This window comes from Myotis yumanensis, unplaced genomic scaffold (genome assembly GCF_028538775.1).
Source record: "Myotis yumanensis isolate MYYU_CA2020_CCGP unplaced genomic scaffold, mMyoYum1.0.hap1 SCAF_2, whole genome shotgun sequence".
NCBI classification, from domain to species: Eukaryota; Metazoa; Chordata; class Mammalia; order Chiroptera; family Vespertilionidae; genus Myotis; species Myotis yumanensis.
In genome coordinates, this window is record NW_027223753.1 from 48,546,070 (window position 1) to 48,568,221 (window position 22,152).

Sequence of the window (22,152 nt, forward strand, 5' to 3'; positions counted from 1 at the left end):
TTGAGAACCACTTCCCTATAGGATATTAACCATTTTTTTGCATTTATTAGCATATTCACTTACCAGAGGAAGGGGCAGGGAGAGAGAGAAACATGGATTGGCTGCCTCCTGCACATCTTCAACTATGGATGGAACCTGCAGCCTGAGTATGTGCCCTGATGGGAATCAAACTGGGAACCTCTTGGTGCATGGAATAATGCTCAACCAACTGAGCCACACCATCCAGGGCTGTCATTTTATACTATACTAGAGGCCCAGTGTGTGAAATTCATGCACTATAGGGGGGTGTCTTTCAGCCCACCTGCACCCTCTCCAATCTGGGACCCATAGGGATCGGGCCTAAACTGGCAGTCCTCTCACAATTCGGGACTGCTGGCTCCCAACCACTCACCTGCCTGCCTGTCTAATTGCCTCTAACCACTTCTGTCTGCCAGCCTGATCACCCCCTAACTACTGCCCTGCCAGCCTGATCGACGCCTAACTGTTCCCCTGCCAACCCAATCACCCACAACTGCCCTCCCCTGCAGGCCTGGTCCCCCCAATTGCCCTCCCCTACTGGCCATCTTGTGGCTGTGGGCACTGCCATCTTTGAGGGCAGGGCAGTCAATTAGCATATTCCCTCCTTATTGGCTGTGGGGGCCACCATCTTTGTGATGTTATGATGGTCAATTAGCATATTCCCTTTTTATTAGATAGAATTTTTATTTCTACAGAGCCCAACTGGACAGCTAGTCCCAGGATATAACACAACCCCCATCATTGCCTTGTGACTCAGAGACTGGTCTCCAAAAACCATACTCAGATTTCAGCATCAGAATGGAAACCATGTCTAACCTTGCAAGCCACTGCTTAAAGATTCCAACAACTGTTTTGTTTAGGAGATGGCAGGCTTAAGTTGAGAGAAGAAAAGAAAGGTGTTGAGTTTAGGTCACCCTCTTCCCAGAATCCACTGCTCCCAACTGTCCAGCTGTTTTAATGGGGAATCCTCAGCAAAATGGAGTTTTTAAGTTGACTGAGTGCCTTCCTAAAGGGTAAAGCTCACCAACTCAAACAGATACAGACAAAAATAATTAATACAAAAATCCTCAGCTTTCATTTGAGTCTACTTTAGACAATAGTCTAAAAACTGTAATTAGATTTTAGAAAAGATTGAATTAAGAGACTTGGAGGAAGTTCTTTTAAGATGTTATACTTACATGAAAAGCAGGGGAAAGGGTAGGAATAGGAAAGGAATCTTTAATGAACGTTTACCATACCCAAAGTACTTCACATTATTTTTTAATCCTGAAAATAACACTGTAATAAGACATGGCTATCCCATCTTAAGGAGGGGATACAGTAAAGTGAGGCTCAGATAGTTTACTTTGTTTACCCAAGTTCATTCACATCTGCCCAAACCCAAGGTGCACAGTTGTTTATCTGATACTGAATATCAGAAAACAAACAAAAAACAACCATCATTACTGTGTATTATTAGGTATATTTTCTATTTCTTTTTATTTTTATTGTTAGTAATTAAAAAGAATTTGTGTTTTATTTTCTGAGCCAGCAGAAAAATTTACAAAGCCTTTATAATTGCACAAATTGCTAATGTAAAATATTTTTCAATGATTATCTACAATGCTGATATGATTAATTCCACATACATCAAGTTAATGGTACATTTATTTTATTTTTTATTCAATTATAGAGCAAAGTTATTGATGTTATTTGGCTTCTAATAGTGAATTTCCAGAATCAGTCTGACATTCTTGGTCCAAATCAAATTTTACTGTAGGAATGCTGGTGATTGAGGACCAAATTGGGGTGATAGAAATCCATGAACTAATTCCCCTTGTTGATACTTATTTCCTAATTTTGTTCTTTTTTTCTTGTAAAAACATTGATTTTTTTTAAACAGAGGTCTATTGATTTATAACTCCAATTTTTATGCTTTGCTTTCTTATGCCATCCGTTAGAACATTACTATTTCAACAAGAATTTCTTCTATGATCTTGAAACTTTGTTCTTTGCTTCTTGTTACCCAAGTATTACGGTAAACAATATTTTACGAGGCATTTAATTTTCACTTGAAAAGGTTAACAAATCATCCAGTGGAGTTACAGTCGGTATTTTGTGGACCTGGAGTATGTGTTTTAAAGGCTTTGAGCAACATTTGACAGGTGAAGCACTGAATTTGCTCGTTGGTGTTACTGTGAACAACATTCTTTCCAATTTGCCAATTTTAGCACTTGTTTCTTGAATGACAGTTTCACCAAGGAGATCTACACATTTTTTTGCTAGGCTGGAAAGATGCTCTGAGAAATTACAGGATTTCTCAGATATGTTTTTGGATGTTTGCATAGTAGTTTTCTTCTTTAGTTTATCTTCTACAACTCTGCGACACACTGCAAAAGATATTGCCTGCATACGCTTCCTCCATGCTGAAGGCATGATTTTTTTAGGTTTGGTAGACGTAATAACTTGATTATTAATTCCAGGTTCGAAAATTTCATTTCTTTCTAAAGCAAAATGTACTCTTTTGCGTGGGCCAGTGTTTCTATTTTCCATAGGATGGAGCAGAAGCCTATTTTTTGTCAAAAGAAACATTTGTACACATCTAGTCTCATGAAAAACTATGGGATTTGTGTGATTTTGTTCCTGTGAATCAAAGAAAAGAGTACTTAGTCATCAGTCTATTGAGGCAAGATGGCTACATATATTTTTAAACAAAATAAAATATTCAAAAAAGATACATAGAAGTTTTAAGTATGAATGACAGTGATATTCAAACGCGCACACCCCAAAACAAGTACTTGTATGTGACATACTTCTTTCTCTTCTTAATATTTTATCAGGATGTTAGGGTTAAAAATCTGAACTTTGGGCCTTCTAAAACCCTTTTATAAATAAGGTGGGCTATTGATAGAATAAAACATCATTCTGACATTTCTTAGGTTTCCATGTCCAGAATTAAGAAGCATATAAAAAAATGGATTGAGTCAAAGGTCATAAGAGATATAACTGATTACAAACACAAATTGCAAAGTCTGGATATTGTAGTAAATAATTCAGAAAATCTAAAATTATCTTTACAACGGTTCTATTTTTTATTGTGCCCCAATACTTAACACATAAAAAGTGCCCAATATATATCTGCAGTATAAAGTAGCCAAAGTGGTAGATTGACTTTAAATAGACTATTTTTATTACAGTAATAGCAAAATGTGTATGTATGAGCTTCTCATGAATCTCTTCCACACATTTCTAGAGCAAAAAAATTAACTCCAAAAAAACTTTTAAGTATAAATATTATCAGTGTTTAGTTTACAATGACTGCTACTTTTTCTTTAGATATCCTATATAATAAAAGCCTAATATGCTAAGTGTCTGACGTTCAACCATTTGACTAGTTACTATGATGCGCACTGACCACTAGGGAATATATGCTCCAACTGGTAGGTTAGCTTGCTGCTGGGGTCCAGCTGATCAGGCCTGGGTGAGGCAGACCAGACACACTCTGGAGTGCTCCCACAGTCCCTCCCCGGCTCCGATCATGCACCGGTGGGGTCCCTCGGCCTAGCCTGCACCCTCTCACAACCTGGGACCCCTCGGGGGATGTCAGAGAGCCAGTTTCGGCCTGATCCCTGGAGGCCCCACTAGTACACGAATCTGTGTACCGGCCCTCTAGTATAATCCTATATAATTAAAGGCTAATATGCAAATGGACTGAACGGCAGAACGACTGGTCGCTATGATGTACATCGACCACCAGGGGGAAGACGTTCAATGCAGGAGCTGCCACCTGGTGGTCAGTGCTCTCCCACAGCGGGAGCGCCACTCAGCCAGAAGCCAGGCTTACAGCTGGCAAGTGCAGTGGCAGTGGCGGGAGTCTCTCCCACCTCCAAGTCAGTACTAAGGATGTTCAACTGCTGGGGAGCAGGCCTAAGCCATCAGTCGGACATCCCCCAAGGGCTCCTGGACTTCAAGAGGGTGCAGGCTGGGCTGAGGGGCCCCTCCAAGTGCACAAATCTCATGCACCAGGCCTCTAGTTAATAAAATAAGACGCTAAGATCTATCTAATTATATATTAGTATATTTAGTTTAAAGACATGTTAATGCCTATGATTTCCCCCAAAATGACAGAAGATTGAGTTTTGCAATCCATTGGTGATGCCAATGCTATCCACTTAACCACAGTAGTGGAGATGTGTCATATTTTTGTTCTGTCCAATACCTTAGGAATTTTTCACCTTTCAAATCTATGTACCTTTAAGGAGAAGCAGGCTGTATCAGCCTCTCTTGAGGTTAGGGCATAGGCATGTGACATGGGCTCTTCCAGTAAGATATATCAAAGACAATTCTTTAATTAAGAAAAAGCAAGGACTCTGAAAAAATAGTTAAAACAATTTTAGTGAGGATGGTGATGGGTATATATAGCTTTGAAGGGCAGCAGTGGCAAGGGTCTTAGAAATAGTGTTCCCTGCCCAGAATCAGAGTTGTTAACTGTCATCTGTGACAATAGCATGGGCCCCAGTGGAGCAGTCTGAGGCTATAACTTGGTGACTTCTGACTGGACAGCTTTCAGCCTTCCTAGAGACTCTGTGAGCTGCCAAATAGCCTTTAATAAGTGGACTTTCTGGTTGAAATAGCTGAAGTAGTTTGATAGAAAAGTGATGCATGATCCATTTTTTTTAAATACCATTTTTATTTCATATTTCCTTACAATCAAGAAAATTTGATAAAGCCTTCTTCATTTAAAAACATGTGTAATGTTCAGCTGGTGCAAAGGAACCCCCAGTTTGGGGGTGACGGTTTCAAAAAGAGCATTAGAACTTTAAGTATGTGAAACCAAAAGAAGAATTTACCAAAGATTCTGGTCACTAGAACATGCTATTCCCACAAGTCGTGGAATACACACGTTTACTGAACAGCAGTAAACTGTTACCTTGTGATCAGTTACTGTCTTTGCCGGACTAATGTTGATTATCTTGGCATCTGGCTTTTTCAATTCATCCTCAAAGCATAAAGGGAGCAAGCTTTTCTTTCCTACGGCATGAGCCTCATGTAATGGATCAATTCTGACAGGTTTATTTTCTTTTGGACAAAAATCATTCATCTGTGGAGGAGATTTTCTTCTGAAAATGAACACAAGTTCAGTATAAATGTCTGTAGGGCTGATTTCAGCTTGCCAGTTTTTGTCTGCCCCAATTCCTCAAAGTCACTGCCCACATCTCCCCCAAACCCTTTGCCATAGATCAGACAAGAGATGGCTTCCTGCCTGGTTTGGGGGAGGAGAAGATGGGGAGGAGGGGACAGCAAAAGTGGTGGTGGAAGCAAGACAGTAATCTGTGTGCCTCTTTGGTTTTTCAGTGGGGGAAGGAATGTTATGTAGGTTGAGAACACCAAAGTTGGAGAGGTATTTCCACATCCTTTGTTGAGATTCTGGGAGAAAGTGCTTTGCAGGGCAGCTTCCTGCCAACATAAGGTGGCCCCAGCTTTTTAACAGGATGGAATAGCGGGGTTAGGCAGAGAGGATATAATTTTCATGTTAGCTCTCCCTTGGTTCACAAGTGACATCGGCACTGAGTTTAGACTTGCCAAGGAGCTTGCCATTGCAAGGATGAGGTAACCCATAGCAGAGGCTTGGCATATGTGTTGGACAATCGCAGAGCAGATGAAGAAGATGGAAGAGACTCAGAAAGTCCTACCATGCTGATGAGCGGTAAGAGTGGACCCTATCTAAATTCAGAGAGAATAGACCATATGTACCAGTACATGAACCAGAGATAACAGCAGTCACAGAACATCTAGGAATGAGACCAACAGTACGAGGATATTGACAGAGACCCTTGGTCAAGGACCTCTCCTCAGTCACGAAGTCCAGTGAGCCCCTCACTCATCTACTCAGATACAATCTTAGAAAGAAAGAGGAGAACAGAGGTAAACCGAAAGAGACTAAATATTATTGCTCCAAACAAATTTTAAAGCACACTGGATTAATATGATTTTTTTTCATTACACAGAGTTTGAGGAATCTCAACTATTGTAGTCTCTACACTCATTTTACCATGTCTTTCTCTCCATTTGACTGTAAACTTGCAGCAGATAGAACATGTGTTCAAGGTCCGCATATAATGCTGACTAGCTGAGCAGTCAAGGATCAGCCATTGGATTGTAGTATGAGCATAAATAATCATAAGCCAGAATAAATTCATTCTGGTCCACTAGAAAATAAAAGCAGAACTTTCTCCTATTAGAAACATCTTTGAACAGAATGAAATATTTAAAAATTTAAAATAAATTACCTTTCATTTACATAATCTTCTAAGTGAACAACCATATCAAATGATTCCCCAGTTTTTTTTTCAGTTTGACCTGAAATTATAAAAAATTACCATAAAAGACACAATACATATTATGGAATTCAGAAAATATCTTATAAAAAATATTTTACAATACAAAATAACATACAGAAAAACACCAGGTATAGTGCCTTACCTGTAGTAGTTACTCAGTAAAACTTCTTTTTAAAAAAATTTATCTTTACTATTGAAAATATTACAGATGTCCCCTTTTATTTTATTCACTTATTTTTAAACATGTTTTTATTGCCCTGGCTGGTTTAGTTCAGAGGTTAGAAGGTTAGAGCACCTGCCCATAGACCAAAGGGTCTTAGGTTCGATTCCCAGTCAAGGACATTTATCTTGGTTGCAGGTTCCCCAGCCCCATTAGGGGCACGCCAATCAATGTGTCTTTCTCACGTTGATGTGTTGATGTTTCTCTCGAAATCAATGAAAAAAATATCCTCGGGTGAGGATTAAAAAAAAATTAAATATATATATATATATGTATATATATATATATACATATATATATATATACACACACACACACACACACACATACACACACACACTCACACACACACACACACACACACACACACATACTAGAGGCCCAGCAAAAAAATATTTGTGCACTTGGAAGGGTCCCTCAGCCCTGCCTGTGCCCTCTCACAGTCTAGGACCCCTCAGGGGATGTCCACCTGCTGGCTTAGGCCTGCTCCCTGGGGGATTGGGCCTAAGCTGGCAGTCAGACCATCCCTCTGGCAGCCCGGGAGCCCTCGGGGGATGTCCACTTGCCAGCACGGAGCAGGCCTAAGCTGCAGTCGGACATCCTTAGCACTGCTGAGGAGGCGGGAGAGGCTCCCAACACCACTGCTGTACTGGTAGCCATCAGCCTGGCTTGTGGCTGAGCAGAGCTCCCCTTATGGGAGTGCACTGACCACCAGGGGGCAGCTCCTGCATTGAGCATCTGTCCCCTTGTGGTCAATGTGTATCATAGTGACCAGTCATTCCAAGTCGTTCTGCTGTTGGGGTCAATTTGCATATTACCCTTTTATTCTATAGGATAGAGGCCTGGTGCATGGGTGGGGGCCAGCTGGTTTGCCCTTAAGGGTGTCCTGGATCAGGGTGGGAGTCCCTGGCCAGCCTGGGTGAGGGGCTGATGGGTGTTTGCAGGCTGGCAAAGCCCCCCAGTGGGGACCCTCACCCCATGGGGGTGTGGCCAGCCTGGGTGAGGGGCTGAGGGCTGTTTTCAGGCTGGCCACACCCTCTTCAGTGTGGGGGTTCCTACTAGGGTGCTTGGCCAGCCTGAGTGAGGAGCTGATGGCCGTTTTCAGGCTGGCCACGTCCCCCGGTGACCCAAGCTCCCAGCTTCTGCCTTTTTTCTTTCTTTTCTCTGGGATTTATTTATCTTCTATAATTGAAACTTTGTAGCCTTGAGTGTAGCCCAGGGCCGGCCAGGGCAGGTGGGAAGCTTGGCTTCCTCCATTGCCGGGGGCAACCCAAGCCTCTTTCTCACTCCAGCTCCGTGGCCACTGCCATCTTAGTTGGGTTAATTTGCATACTCACTCCTGATTGGCTTGTGGGCGTGGCTTGTGGGCATGGTTTGAGTATAGTGGAGGGATGGTTAATTTGCATGTTTCTTTTATCATATAGGATATATCTAATCTAATAAAAGACAAAGATGCTAATTGAACGTACCTTCGCCATGCCCCAAGCAACGCCCACCAGCCAGTCAGAGCAACTATATTCAAATTAACCCACCCAAGATGGCAGCCAGCAGCCACAGAGCTGGAGCAAGCAGGAGGCTTGGTTGCCCGGGTGATGGAGGAAGCCAAGCTTCCTGCCTGCCTTGAGCTGACTGTGGCCTCTACTCATGGCAACAAAGTTTCAATTATAGAAGCTAAATAAATCCCAGATACCTGCTTCCAGCTGGCCTCCACTGGGAGCTTGGGTGGCTGGGGGCTGTGGCCAGCCTGCAAACAGCCATCAGCCCCTCACCTAGGATGGCCACACCCTCATGGGGTGAGGATCCCCGCTGGGGGACTTAGCCAGCCTGCAAACGGCCCTCAGCCCCACACCAAGGATGGCAAGGCACCCCAGCGGGCCCCCCTCAAGTGAAGGGGCTGTGGCCAGCCTGCAAACACCCATCAGCCCCTCACCCAGGCTGGCCAGGCACTCCTATATAATAAAAGGGTAATATGCAAATTAACCCTAACAGCAGAATGACTGGGAATGACTGGTCACTATGACACACACTGACCACCAGGGGACAGATGCTCAATGCAGGAGCTGCCCCCTGGTGGTCAGTGCGCTCCCACAGGGGGAGCTCTGCTCAGCCACAAGCCAGGCTGACAGCTGTCGGTACAGTGGTGGTGGTGGGAGCCTCTCCTGCCTCCTCAGCAGTGCTAAGGATGTCCGACTGCAGCTTAAGCCTGCTCCGTGCTGGCAAGTGGACATCCCCCAGGGCTCCCGGGCTGCCAGAGGGATGTCTGACTGCCAGCTTAGGCCCAATCCCCCAGGGAGTGGGCCTAAGCTGGCAGGTGGACATCCCCTGAGGGGTCCTAGACTGTGAGAGGGCACAGGCCGGGCTGAGGGACGCCCCCGAGTGGACAATTTTTGTGCACTGGGCCTCTAGTCTATAATAATAAAAGGGTAATATGCAAACTGACCAAATGGTTGAATAGCAGAACAACCATAGATGACCACGCTATGACACTCACTGGCGCTAGGCCAGCCAAGGCGGGTACGATGTGATTGGTCGGGGACCTGGCCATTGCTCGATGATTGCCCTGCAGAGGGAGGCCCAGGCCTTGGCCAGTAGAGCGGTCCATCAATCAGGGGGCTCCACGCTTGCCACAAAGAGGGAGGCCCAGGCTACCCGGCTGGCGGCAGGGCCTACCTCTTTGGGGCGATCATTTGTGGCGCTCCCAGACTGTGAGAGGGTGCAGGCCAGGCTGAGGGACAACCCCCACCCCCAAGTGCACAAATTTCGTGCACCGGGCCTCTAATATATATAGTTGATTTCAGAGAGAGGAAGGGAAAGGGGGAGAGGGATAGAGACATCAATGATGGGAGAGAATTATTAGTTGGTTGCCTCCTGCATGCCCCCTACTGGGGATTGAGTTCACAACCCTGACCAGGAATCAACCATGACCTCCTGGTTCATAGGTCAATGCTCAACCACTGAGCCACAGTGGTTAGGCAGATTTTCTTAATTTTTTAAATTAAAAAGAAAATCCTCACCCAAGGATACAGTCATTGATTATTTTATAGAAAGGGGATGGGAGATAGTGAGACCAACTGAGCCACACTGACAAGGGTGGTTATGCCTAAAAGTTAGGTGCAGTTAATTTTCAGTTATTTCAACATAAACACACAATGTGTATACCTTCAAATAAAGTAGCAACTTTTTTCTTCTTATAAGCATTAGATTGAATGCTGGGCATAGGAGCAGAGATTGTAGAACCCAATGTTCTTTTATATTCTTGTTTATGCGGTGAAAATAGATACTGTAAGGGCTTAGCATAGTCTACCTAAAATTCAAAAAACAAAAAAGGAAAACTGTTTCAGAAATAGTTTCTTTCCATGTGTATATTGATAATTTATACTTGCTTATTCACCTTTGGAATATCTAATTATGATAACTAATAGTTGTCTAGTTCTTTAAATACTTTAAAATATGTTTATTTAATTCTCAAAAAAAAAAAAACCCCATGAGATGGGTGTTATTGCCATTTATAGGTAAGGAAACCAATGTACAGAAATTTAAAAACTTACCCATGCTCACACTTTTACTAATTTTTACTTTCTCTGTCTTTAAAACCTAGCCTTTAAATCCATATAAAACTTATTTAGCCAAGTCTAGGGAAAGTCTAAAGTTCAAATACTGAGAAACAAATAGCCTTCTCAATTTAAACAGAGGCTTTACTTTCTCATACATAGAGTCAATACAGCAAAATAGCCCTGAGTAAAGGGGGATAAACTGGAACAAATTATCCAGATTTTCCTAAATTACAGTCTCAGATTGGCTCCATATGTTTTTACTTAAATACACATAGCTAGATATACAAAACATACATGTGCATATGTAAAAACTGTATAATTTATGAATCTTCATCAACAAACCAAATATGTGTATAGCACCCACAATTGTTTTTCACACTAGGCACAGAATATATGTAGTTCTGGATAATATATGATAAAAATAAGCATATGATAAAAATCTAGGCCACCAGGACCTCACCTTCCTTTTTTTAAAAATTTAAAATAGATTTTGATAGAGAGGGAGGGAGAAAGAGAGAGAGAAACATTGATCAGTTGCCTCCAGAATGCACCCTGACCAGGAATTGAACTCAAAACCTGGATATGTGTCCCAACTGGAATTGAACCTGCCACCTTTTCATGTATGGCCCAGCAAACTGAGCCACACTGGCTAGCGTGAGGTCCACATTCTTTTTGGATAAATGTGATTAGCATACATGAAACATCAGTAAATAATGTAGGAGAGTAATATCACTAAGAACCAAACTAATCAATAAATGAGGAGGAGTTTAGAAAAGAGGAATATCAGTGAGGGCTAAAACAGACAAAAATATTTCATCAATGAGGAAAAACTTAATACTAGGATTTGAAGATGAGGATATTTCAGAAGAAGCCCAGAGTATTCATAAGAAGGTCAAGAAAACAGCATGTTTAGAACAGGGGACATTTACTATTTATTGAGTATAAAAGACAAGTTTGAATAGTGAAGGAGAGTTGTGAGAGAAATAGACTACAGATATGAAAGTCAAACAGAGAAACTTTAACATAAAGAAAAATTAAGAAAATTTACTTGAGAAGAAAACCTGTTATAGTAGTTATTATTTTAATTATATAATCTAAATAACTATCGCATCCTCAAAAATGGTCTTGGCACACATCAAAAGATTAACAAATACATATATATTTTCATATTTAAAATTAAATATTTAAGTTATGCATGTATAAATTATGATGCCCTGTTTTAACCAACTTTATGGGAACTGCTAGTCCTTATCATATTTAATAAATAACTTCTATTGTACTGATTGTCCAACAAATAATATATTATTCCCTCTATTATCTCCAAATATAAAGTTTTCCATAATATCAGACATAAAATCTTATGCTTTTGAATCCTAAAACCCATTTGAATATGGGACTGGTAGAAATATATACAAAATTATTTGGGTTAATTTGAATTGCTATTAAGTAATTATAAGCATACAAATTAAACCTACCTCATCTGTATCCTTAAGAAAAAGAAAAGATCTATCATATTTTGATTTTTGATTTTCTTCTGGTAGTTCTAAAGGAACAAATACAAACATAAATGATATTTCTACACTATTAGACTACTTTTAACTTAACTCAATAAACTATTTTCTCTACATATAGTAAAATTTTTAGAAATGTAGTTTGATAATCTTGTTTGCTTACATAGAATTGCTTTCAGATTTTTAGAGCTAAATATATCCTATCTAATAAAAGAGAAACATGGTAATTAGCCGTACCTCCGCTACCCTTCCCATTGGCTAATCAGGGCGATATGCAAATTAACTGCCAGCCAAGATGGCGGCCAGCAGCCAGGCAGCTTGAAGCGAACATGAGGCTTGCTTGCTTCAGTGACGGAGGACTCCAAGGTTCCCCGCCTGCCGCTGAGGGCCTCTGAGCTTGCAGTTTGAAAGATTGTCACGAATATAGAAGCTAAACAAAACCCCAGAAACCTGCTTTCAGCCAGCTGGGGATCTCAGAGCTGGAGTTGAAACAGTGTTTCGATTATAGAACCCAAACAAACCAGATACCTGCTTTCAGCAGCCGAGGCCTCAGAGCTGGAGCCAAGCCTCAGAGCTAAAGCTGGCCCAGAATAAAAAAGAAAAAGAAAAAAAGGAGCAGTTGGGAGCTTCAGTCACCCGCCAGCCTGAAAACAGCCCTCAGCCCCTCACCCAGACTGGCCAGGCACCCCAGTGGGGACCCACACCCTGAAGGGGATGTGACCAGCTGCAAACAGCCATCAGCCCCTCACTCAGGCTGGCCAGGCACCCAAGCGGGACCCCCACCCTGACCAGGACACCCTTCAGGGCAAACCAGCCAGCCCCCACCTGTGCACCAGGCCTCTATCCTATATAGTAAAAGAGTAATATGCCTCCCAGCACTGGGATCAGCGGAGCCGTGAGACCTCCCGGCACTGGGATCAGCATGACAGGGGGCAGCGCCCAAACCCCCTGATCGCCCTGCGGCTCTGTGTGTGACAGGGGGCAGGGCCACAACCTCCCTATCCGCCCTGTTCTGTTCATGACAGGGGAAGGCGCCCCAACCCCCTGATCAACCCTGCTCTGTGCCTGATAGGGGGGAGCTCCCCAACCCCCGATCGCCCTGTGGCTCTGTGTGTGACAGGGTGCGGCACCCCAACCCCCTGATCGGCCCTGCTCTGTGGGTGATAGAGGGCGGCGCCCCAACCCCCCGCCCCCACAGGCCCTACTCTGTGTGTGACAGGGTAGAGCCATAACCTCCCCATTGGCCCTGCCCTGTGTGTGACAGGGGGCGGTGCCCCAACTCCCCTATCGGCCCTACTCTGTGTGTGACAGGGGGGAGCTCCCCAACCCCCTGATGGGCCCTGCTCTGTGTGTGACAGGGGAGAGCTCCCCAACCCCCTGATCGACCCTGCCCTGTGCGTGACAGGGTATGGAGCCCCAACCCCCCCTGATGGTCCCTGCTCTGTGTGTGACAGGGGGTGGCACCGTAACCTCCCCATCGACCCTGCCTTGAGTGTGACAGGGGGCGGTGCCCAACCCCCCAATTGGCCCTACCCTGAGAGTGACTGAGGGTGGCATCGCAACCTCCCGATCTGCCCTGCTCTGTGCATGACAGGGGGCGGCGCCCCAACTCCCCAATCAGCCCTGCTCTGAGCCTGACCAGGGGCTGCACCTAGGGATTGGGCCTGCCCTCTGCCACGCGGGAGCATGCCTAAGCCGAGGGATCCCAGACTGCGAGAGGGCACTGGCTGGGTTGAGGGACCCCCCCTCCCCCCTGAGTGCACAAATTTTTGTGTACCGGGCCTCTAGTTCTAGAATAATATGCTTTAGAAGTGAATTTCTATTAACAGAATATAACTTTTTAAAAAATATATTTTTATTGATTTTGGAGAGGAAAGTAGAGGGAGAGGTAAATAGAAACATTAATGATGAGAGAGCATCATTGATCGTCTGCCTCCTGCATGCCTCTACTGGGGATTTTGCCCGCAATCCGGGCACGTGCCCTGACTGGGAATCAAACTGTGACCTCTTGGTTCATAAGTTGAGACTCAACCACTGAGCTACACCAGCTGGACAACAGAATATAACTTTTGATTAATTACTAGAATACAATAACCCCATTTCAAGTTATGAGTTTTATTAATGTAGATTATCATTTAATGTACTGTCTTGAACTAGGCATAATGTAGGGTAAAGCATACAGACTTTGCATTTAGATAACCTGGGACCAAAACCTACTTTTCTTAGGAAAGTTATTTAATCCCTCTGAGTCCTCACCTGTTCAGTGGAAATGATAGTCTTTATTTTAATATGGATGCCGTGAGACTTAAATGAGATAAAAAATAGATGTAACAAACAAATACAGTGTGTGGTAGTCATTCAATCAATGGTTATTTGTTGAGCACCTACAATATGCCAGGCACTGATACTAGACTCTAGAATGGTAATTCCTGCCCAGTGATGCATACATTTTAGTGAGTAATACAGAAAATAAATAAGAGACAAAGAAGTGAATAATTATAAATTGAGATAGATGCTGTGAAAGAAATAAACAGATGTTGGTGAGTGATAATATACATGGAGGTATAATTTAGATAGGGTAGCTGCTTTGTACTCAATGTTTTTGTGCCACCCAAAATTTGTATGTTGAAGCTCTGATCCTGAATGTGATATTTGGAAGTGAGCCTTTGGGAGGTAATTACGTTTAGATGAGGTAATGAGGGTGGGGCCCCCATGATGGGATTAATGCCTAAGAGAGAGCCGACACAAAAAGAAAGGTGGCTGTCTGCAAACCAGGGAGAGGACCTTCCCCAGAACCTGACCATACTAGCACCCCAATCTCAGACTTCCAGCCTCCAGAATTGGGAGAAATAAATATTTGTTGTTTAAGCCACCCACGCTATAGCAGGTTGTTATAGCAGCCTGAACTCAGAGAGAAATTGGTACTGAGAAGTGGGATGCTGCTGCAACAAATACATAAAAATATGCAAGTGGCGCCGAAACCGGTTTGGCTCAGTGGATAGAGCGTCGGCCTGTGGACTGAAAGGTCCCGGGTTTGATTCCGGTCAAGGGCATGTAACTTGGTTGCGGGCATATCCCCAGTAGGAGATGTGCAGGAGGCAGCTGATCGATGTTTCTCTCTCATCGATGTTTCTAACTCTCTATCTCTCTCCCTTCCTCTCTGTAAAAAATCAATAAAATATATTTAAAAAAAAAAAAAAAAAAAAAAAAAAAAAAAATATGCAAGTGGCTTTGGAAGTGGGTAGAAGCTGGAAGAGTTTTGATGTACATGCTAGAAAAAGTCAGTAAGTCCATAAAGGGATTTTAAAAGCAATTCTGGTGAGAGCTAAGAAAGAGGAGAGGTACAGAGAAAGCTTCCATTTTCTTAGATAATACATAAATAACCATGTGCAGAAATGTCAGTAGAAATATGAATGATAAAGGCCATTATGATGAACTGAAAAGAAATTCAGAATTTTTCTTTCTAGAAAAATAAACATAAAAATATCTTCTTAATTATATAAATTACCCATTCAGATATTTAACATCTCTTTCTCTTAGGAAATTCTTCTCTATAGCTCACTAAAAATTTTCACACTGCAGTTATAACCCACTAGAGGCCTGGTGCACAAAAATTTGTGCTCTCGGTGGGGGGGGGTGGGTGGGGGGAGGTGGTTCCTCAGCCAAGCCTGTGCCCTCTCACAGTCTGGGACCCCTTGGGGGATGACCACTTGCTGGCTTAGGCCCACTCCCTGGGGTATTGGGCCTAAGCTGGCAATCAGACATCCCTCTGGCAGCCTGGGAGCCCTTGGGGGATGTCCACTTGCTGGCTTAGGCCCACTCCCTGGGGTATTGGGCCTAAGCTGGCAATCAGACATCCCTCTGGCAGCCTGGGAGCCCTTGGGGGATGTCCACTTGCCAGCGGGGAGTAGGCCTAAGCTGTAGTCAGACATCCTTAGTGCTGCTGAGGAGGCAGGAGAGGCTCCCTCCACCACTGCTGTACTGGCAGCCTTCAGCCTGGCTTGTGGCTGAGCAGAGCGCCCCTGTGGGAGCACACTGACCACCAGGGGGCAGCTCCTGCATTGAGCGTCTGCCCCCTGGTGGCCAGTGTGTATCATAGTGACCAGTGATTCCCAGTCGTTCTGCTGTTAAGGTCAGTTTGCATATTACCCTTTTACTATATAGGATAGAGGCCTGGTGCACGGGTGGGGGCCGGCTGGTTTGCTCTGAAGGGTGTCCCAGATCAGGGTGGGGGTTCTGCTGAGGTGCCTGGCCAGCCTGGGTGAGGGGCTGATGGGTGTTTGCAGGCTGGTCACACCCCCTTCAGGGTGGGGGTCCCCACTGGGGTGTCTGGCCATCTGGGTAAGGGGCTGATGGCTGTTTGCTGGCAAACCCCCACACCCCCTCCACAGTTGGGACGCCCACCCCATGGAGGTTTGGCCAGCCTGGGTGAGGGGCTGATGGCTGTTTTTAGGCAGGCCACACCCCCTTTAGGGTAGGGGGGTCCCCACTGGGGTGCCTGGCCAGTATGGATGATGGGCTGAGGGCCTTTCCAAACCCCTTCGGCGACGGAAGCTCCCAGCCTCTCCTTTTGTTTTTTATTCTGGGATTTATTTACCTGCTTTAATTGAAACTTTGTTGCTTTAAGTGGAGCTCAGAGCCGGCCACAGCAGAGAAGCTTGGCTTCCTGCTCGCTCCAGTTCCGTGGCCACTGCCTGCTGAAAGCAGGTATCTGTGATTTATTTACCTTCTATAATTGAAACTTTGTTGCTTTGAGTGGAGCTCAGAGCTGCCGTGGCAGGCAGGGAAGCTTGGCTTCCTTCATCATTGGGGCAACCAAGCCTCCTGCTTGCTCCAGATCCGTGGCCGCCGGCAGCCATCTTGATTGGGTTAATTTGCATATAGTCGCTCTGATTGGCTGATGGGCGTGGCTTAAGGCATGGCAAAGGTACGGTTGATTTGCATGTTTGTCTTTTATTAGTGTAGATAACTTTTGAGCAAATGCTCTCAACAGAGATCAAATTATCAAGAACCTTTAAGATACAAATACTAAAGTGTATAATAAAAACATGCATTTATATATCAAAGGAGAAATAAATACATTACACAAAGCATTACCCATTGACTTGTTTTCTTGATTTTTTGTATTTGTTGGCGCAGCATGTAATCTTAAATTTAACTTCTCAAAATCACTCTTTCTGGGTTCAGGCTCATTTTTGAAAGAGACATACCTGGAAAATAAAATTAATGTAATTAAAATAATCAGAAAATGTATAAGGCTAATCTAAAAAATAAACTTGGAGAACTGTGGTGATGTCCCAGTTATATAGATCTGGATGTTTTTTGTGTTAATATATTACAGTAGAAAGTGTAAAAGAATGGGACTAATAAGCAGGAGCTAAAAAAATTAGTGATATTCACTCAAGGTAAGAAGAGACAGGAAACTGCTGTTGTCATAAAATTGGGAGCAGTTCAGGAAGCTATTGTTCAGGAGCTGGTTAACTCTTTTAGAAAAATATGCTGGAAAGTGTTAAATGAGATACTGGGGACATTGCCATATGAGTCAATGTGATGAAACATGGAGTTAGGATCAGTTCAGATACCAGATCACAGCATTTATTCTATATAATAAAAGGGTAATATGCAAATAGACCGAGTGGCAGAATGACTGGAATGCCTGTGGCCACTTGCCTCTCCAGGCCTCATTCTCCCACGGTCCACCCCCCCTCAACCCCGATCAGTATGTAAGAAAGATAATGGTATATAATTCATGATATTTCTGACCTCTAAATGCTTGTAACACATGATTCAGTCCTCAGACCTCAGACACTCATCTGTAGTTGGTATTACCCAGTCCCACACCTTTAAATATTACCTATACAGTTATGCTGATGTTCCCATGTACAGACTAGACCAGGGGCGGGCAAACTTTTTGACTCGAGGGCCACAATGGGTTCTTAAACTGGACCGGAGGGCCGGAACAAAAGCATGGATGGAGTGTTTGTGTGAACTAATATAAATTCAAAGTAAACATCATTACATAAAAGGGTACGGTCTTGCCCTAACCGGTTTGGCTCAGTGGATAGAACGTCGGCCTGCGGACTGAAAGGTCCCAGGTTCGATTCCGGTCAAGGGCATGTACCTTGGTTGCGGGCACATCCCCAGTTTGGAGTGTGCAGGAGGCAGCTGATCGATGTTTCTAACTCTCTATCCCTCTCCCTTCCTCTCTGTAAAAAATCAATAAAATATATTTAAAAAAATAAAAAATAAAAAAAAGGGTACGGTCTCTTTCTTTTTTTTAGTTTTATTCATTTCAAATGGGCCGGATCCGGCCCGAGGGCCGTAGTTTGCCCACGGCTGGACTAGACCCTAAACTCTTGTATGAACTCCAGATTTATATATGCAACTACTACATGACTTCTGCATTTAGATGTATTATAGCCATCTCAAACTTCACATATTTTAAACCAAATTTTTGCTTACACCTTCTTCCTAATCTGTTCCTCATCCTGGCTTCCTCATCTCCATTCAAGCAGAGGCTTAGGCCAAAAACTCTAGTCTCTTTGATTTCTTTTTCTCATTCCTCATTCCCACTCTGTCAGTAAATCTCACTAGAGATTTGTTAACTATAGTCACCACGCTGTATATTACATCTCCAGGACATTTACCTTATAATTGGAAATTTGTACCTTTTGATCATTTTCACTCACTTCAACAGCTACGTTCTTTATGATAGAGTTGTCCAGAAAATAACAATGAGCGAGAAGAAGGTAAAAAATTTTCTTGTTTCCTTCTTCCTCCTCTCTTACTCCTATATAGGAGGGTGCTGGAAATTATTTAATAACATTTTTTTCTAATGTTGGTTGATATTTTTATTTACATTAAGGAATAATATGAAAGTGAACAATGAAAATATATCTTGGACCTTCATATATTCATCAATGACATAGTTACTTCTTTGCTGAGACAGACAATAGTTTTTGAATACTAGAAGAATATTTCCTCAATTTTATTTTTTGCTTTTTAAAATATAATGGCTACAGGCAAGAGACATACTTTTAAGTTTAATCTTCATCATTAACATTGACTCCTTAACTTTCTTAAATCTAGACATACAATATATACAAATTTGATTTGTAATATTTATCAATTTTTATGATGTAAATATCCAAGGTTGATTTCAAGCTACCAATGGGACATCACTGAATATGAAACTGAGAAGAAATGTGTAGAAGCATGATAATACATAATAGTTCTACCATAGGGATACAATACATGTAAATAATTTCAAGACTATAGATAATAGTAAAATGTAATAAAATAATTAGGAAGTGATAAATTTTGAATAATGTCTTTGTTGTTAGTGTGTCTTTGAATTATTAGTTTACATAATTTGAGTTTTAATAATAACTGTTTAATAACCATCTAACAAAATTCCTGAAAATTCAACAATCAGCTCTAAAAACTTAGTAGGAGCTAACTCTAGCACACCACTGTTCCTGTACCAGAGAAAAAAAGAGACTAGAAGATGGAAGAGGAGACGGTGTGCTAGAGGAAGATCACACCCACCTTTCACTCACAGGTAGGGGGACAGGAAGAAGAAAATTGCTGGCCATAGCCCTTTTCCATTTCAGCTCTTACAAAGTCATTATTCTGGCTGGATGGGAGAAGGGAAAGCCTTGAGTAGTATGTGGGATCAAAACACCAAACTGGACAGACCAGTGGTTCTCAACCTTCTGGTCCTTTAAATACAGTTCCTCATGTTGTGACTCAACCATAAAATTATTTTCGTTGCTACTTCATAACTGTAATGTTGCTACTGCTATGAATCGTAATGTAAATATCTGATATGCAGGATGGTCTTAGGAGATCCCTGAGAAAGGGTCGTTTGACCGCCAAGGGGTCGCGACCCACAGATTGAGAACCACTGGGATAGACTTTTAATAAACAAAAAATGATCAGTGAAATTGAAGAAATAAAAAACTATTTTATGTTATATGTTTTTGAGTTAAGAATAGGCAAATGAAACAGTTAAGCTAATATTTTATTATAGACTAGAGGCCCATTGCACGAAGAGATTCGTGCAATAGGCCTTCCCTTCCCCTGGCTGCCAGCACCGCTTTTCCTCTGGCACCCGGGACCAAGGCCTTCGCTCCGGCCCGGAGCCTTCCATCTTCACTGCTGTGGCCCGGAGCCTTTCGTCTTCGCTGGGCTCTGGCACTTCGTGCCTACATGTGCAAATTAACTGCCATCTTTGTTGGGTCAATTTGCATACTCTCCTGATTGGCTGGTGAGCGTAGCAGAGGGATGGTCAATTTACGTGTTTGTCTATTATTAGGTAAGACTAGCAGCCCAGTGCGTGAAGTCACGTAGCTCTGCCCACCCACCCGCCGCCCTGCCTTGACATCTGAACCTCTCCACGCAGAGCTCCAGTATGCCTGGCCCAGCCCCTGACCCCTCTGGCCTTCTCTGGCAGCTTCAAGCCCCACTCTCAGTCCCTAGAGTCGCCTTGGGTTGGTCCTGCCTCCTCCAGATGCCTCCCCACTTCCACCCTGTCTCCGGAGCAATGAGGTGGCTCTGTGCTCCTTCCTCTGGCAGATGGGTGGCAGAGTACTCTGAGAACTGGTGAGGGGCTCTACGGGTCTCACCCCCGCCCTCCCCAGCACAGGATGGTCCCACCTTCTCTGGGCGCCTCCCCACTTCCGCCCCGTCTTTGGAGCAACGCCTCGCAGCGCACATGCAGGCAGCCTCCTGCGATCGGTCTTTAAGTGTTATGGCGTCCCAACCATAAGCATATTAGCTCTTTATTATCATGATTTTTAAAAAATCTGTATTTATAAGTGAGATTCATCAAGGGTTTATAATTCTTGTGGTCAGACAGACTTGAGGATCAAATACAGCTTTATAAAAGAATTGGAACTATTTCATCTTTGTCTATATGCTGAGAAACCATTTAAATAATTCTTTAAAATTTTGAAGAAATTCATTCTGACTCAGCTTCAAGGTGGTACTTTCATAAAATTTTGACTACTTTCAAAATTTTCTGGTTATTGATTTCTAATGTTTTCTTTTTCTTGTTTAGACTATTTTTCCCATTTATATTTCCCATTCATTTTTCAAAGCAGCATAGCTATATAAAGTACTGATTATAATTATTTTAATTTTTTCTATATCCATAGTTTTAGCCCCTTCCCCATTACTAATGTGGTCCTTTATGTGGCTTGCTTTTTGTCTTCAATTTCTCAAATTATAGTCATATTAACATTCTTCTGGGAGGTGTTATACATACTAATTTTGCCAAATGCTTTTAAAGATTCAGTGTGCTTATGGGAGAAAAGCCAAAAGTTAGGTGGAAGTACATGACAGCTTTTTTTTCCCCCTTCAATAAATGCATACTTAACATTGATTTATAGGAAATATATTCAATTAAGTGCCAGATATTTGGCATATAAGATTGAGGATAAACTCTGTTCTCAACTGATTATGACTTTCTTTGCTAGTTTACATAATCTCTTATCATGTTGCTTTCTTGCTTTTGTTAAACTACATTATATGGATTAATTTTATGAACTTAGTTGAGATATAACTAAATTATAAATCCTGCTCCCTACAAGCAGATAGACTTGTAGGATAGATAAAATGGGTATATACAGTCCTTCTAAATGCACAGGGACCTGGATGAGGGTGTTTTATTACTCATTGAGGAATGAGGCACAATGACTTTTACCACACCATTTATAAGGAGGGTCAAAGTTTCTATCATTCTATCCTCAAGTTTCTTCCTTAAAAGTAGGTGTGAAGGACTGTGAAAGGTCTGAGACTTGACCCTCCTTACAAACTAACAAGTTAGCCTGTCAAAGTTTTATCTATGCTGGCAGAAGACATGAGACTCCTGGATCAGAGGCAGAGGGCCATTTGTTATTCATAGCAATAGGGCAACAAGCAGAGTGCCAGATGACACCTGCACACACAATGGGTTATATCACAGGAATGGAACCCTAGCTTAGGGAACCCAATTTTTTATAATGGACAGTAACATGCCTGCTCTTGCTCAGAAGACGGTACTATCTCTATCTTCCAAGGCTATTTGCTACATAAACATCCTTGAAACGATTGTCAGAAACAAAGGCAGCTAGTGCCTCTGCTCATACAATATATAGAAATACAAGAGACCTATGAAGAATTTTCTCCCAATAGTGGGAAGAATGAATGAGAGGGATACGGGCCTAGAAATAAAAATTGTGTTTGTAGCACTGGGTTCTCATATAATATGAGGAATAAAACTTGGAATTATAAATTATGTGGGTTAATTCACTAGCATAAAATTATAAATCTATTTTTTGTAAGTTGTATTGATTTTGGACTGCTTGTATGTTTTAAAATTCATTTCCCTTTAACCCCCCTCCCATTTTTTTCTTACATTTAAAAAAATTCCCTGTGAGATTATACTCTATTATAGTTGAGTTAAAGGAAATATAGGTGAAGACCTTGCGTTTGCATTGCATGTGCTGGAATTAAAGGGAGGCTGCTGCACGTCCTGGGATAGATCA

The 22,152-nt window shown here is 42.6% G+C and overlaps 1 protein-coding gene across 1 annotated transcript in view; it reads right to left on the reverse strand.

The window, feature by feature from the left end:
* Positions 1-2,058: 2,058 nt before the first annotated feature.
* CUNH1orf141 (chromosome unknown C1orf141 homolog) overlaps positions 2,059-22,152 on the reverse strand; it is a 29,313-nt gene continuing 9,219 nt past the window's right edge. Inside the window, exons 3-8 of the mRNA XM_070403365.1 lie at positions 16,721-16,833; positions 11,588-11,655; positions 9,718-9,862; positions 6,288-6,357; positions 4,928-5,117; positions 2,059-2,640 (exon numbers count right to left, since the gene is read on the reverse strand). Coding sequence (XP_070259466.1) covers positions 2,059-2,640; positions 4,928-5,117; positions 6,288-6,357; positions 9,718-9,862; positions 11,588-11,655; positions 16,721-16,833 — 1,168 coding nt within the window. The remainder of the gene's footprint in view (positions 2,641-4,927; positions 5,118-6,287; positions 6,358-9,717; positions 9,863-11,587; positions 11,656-16,720; positions 16,834-22,152) is intronic.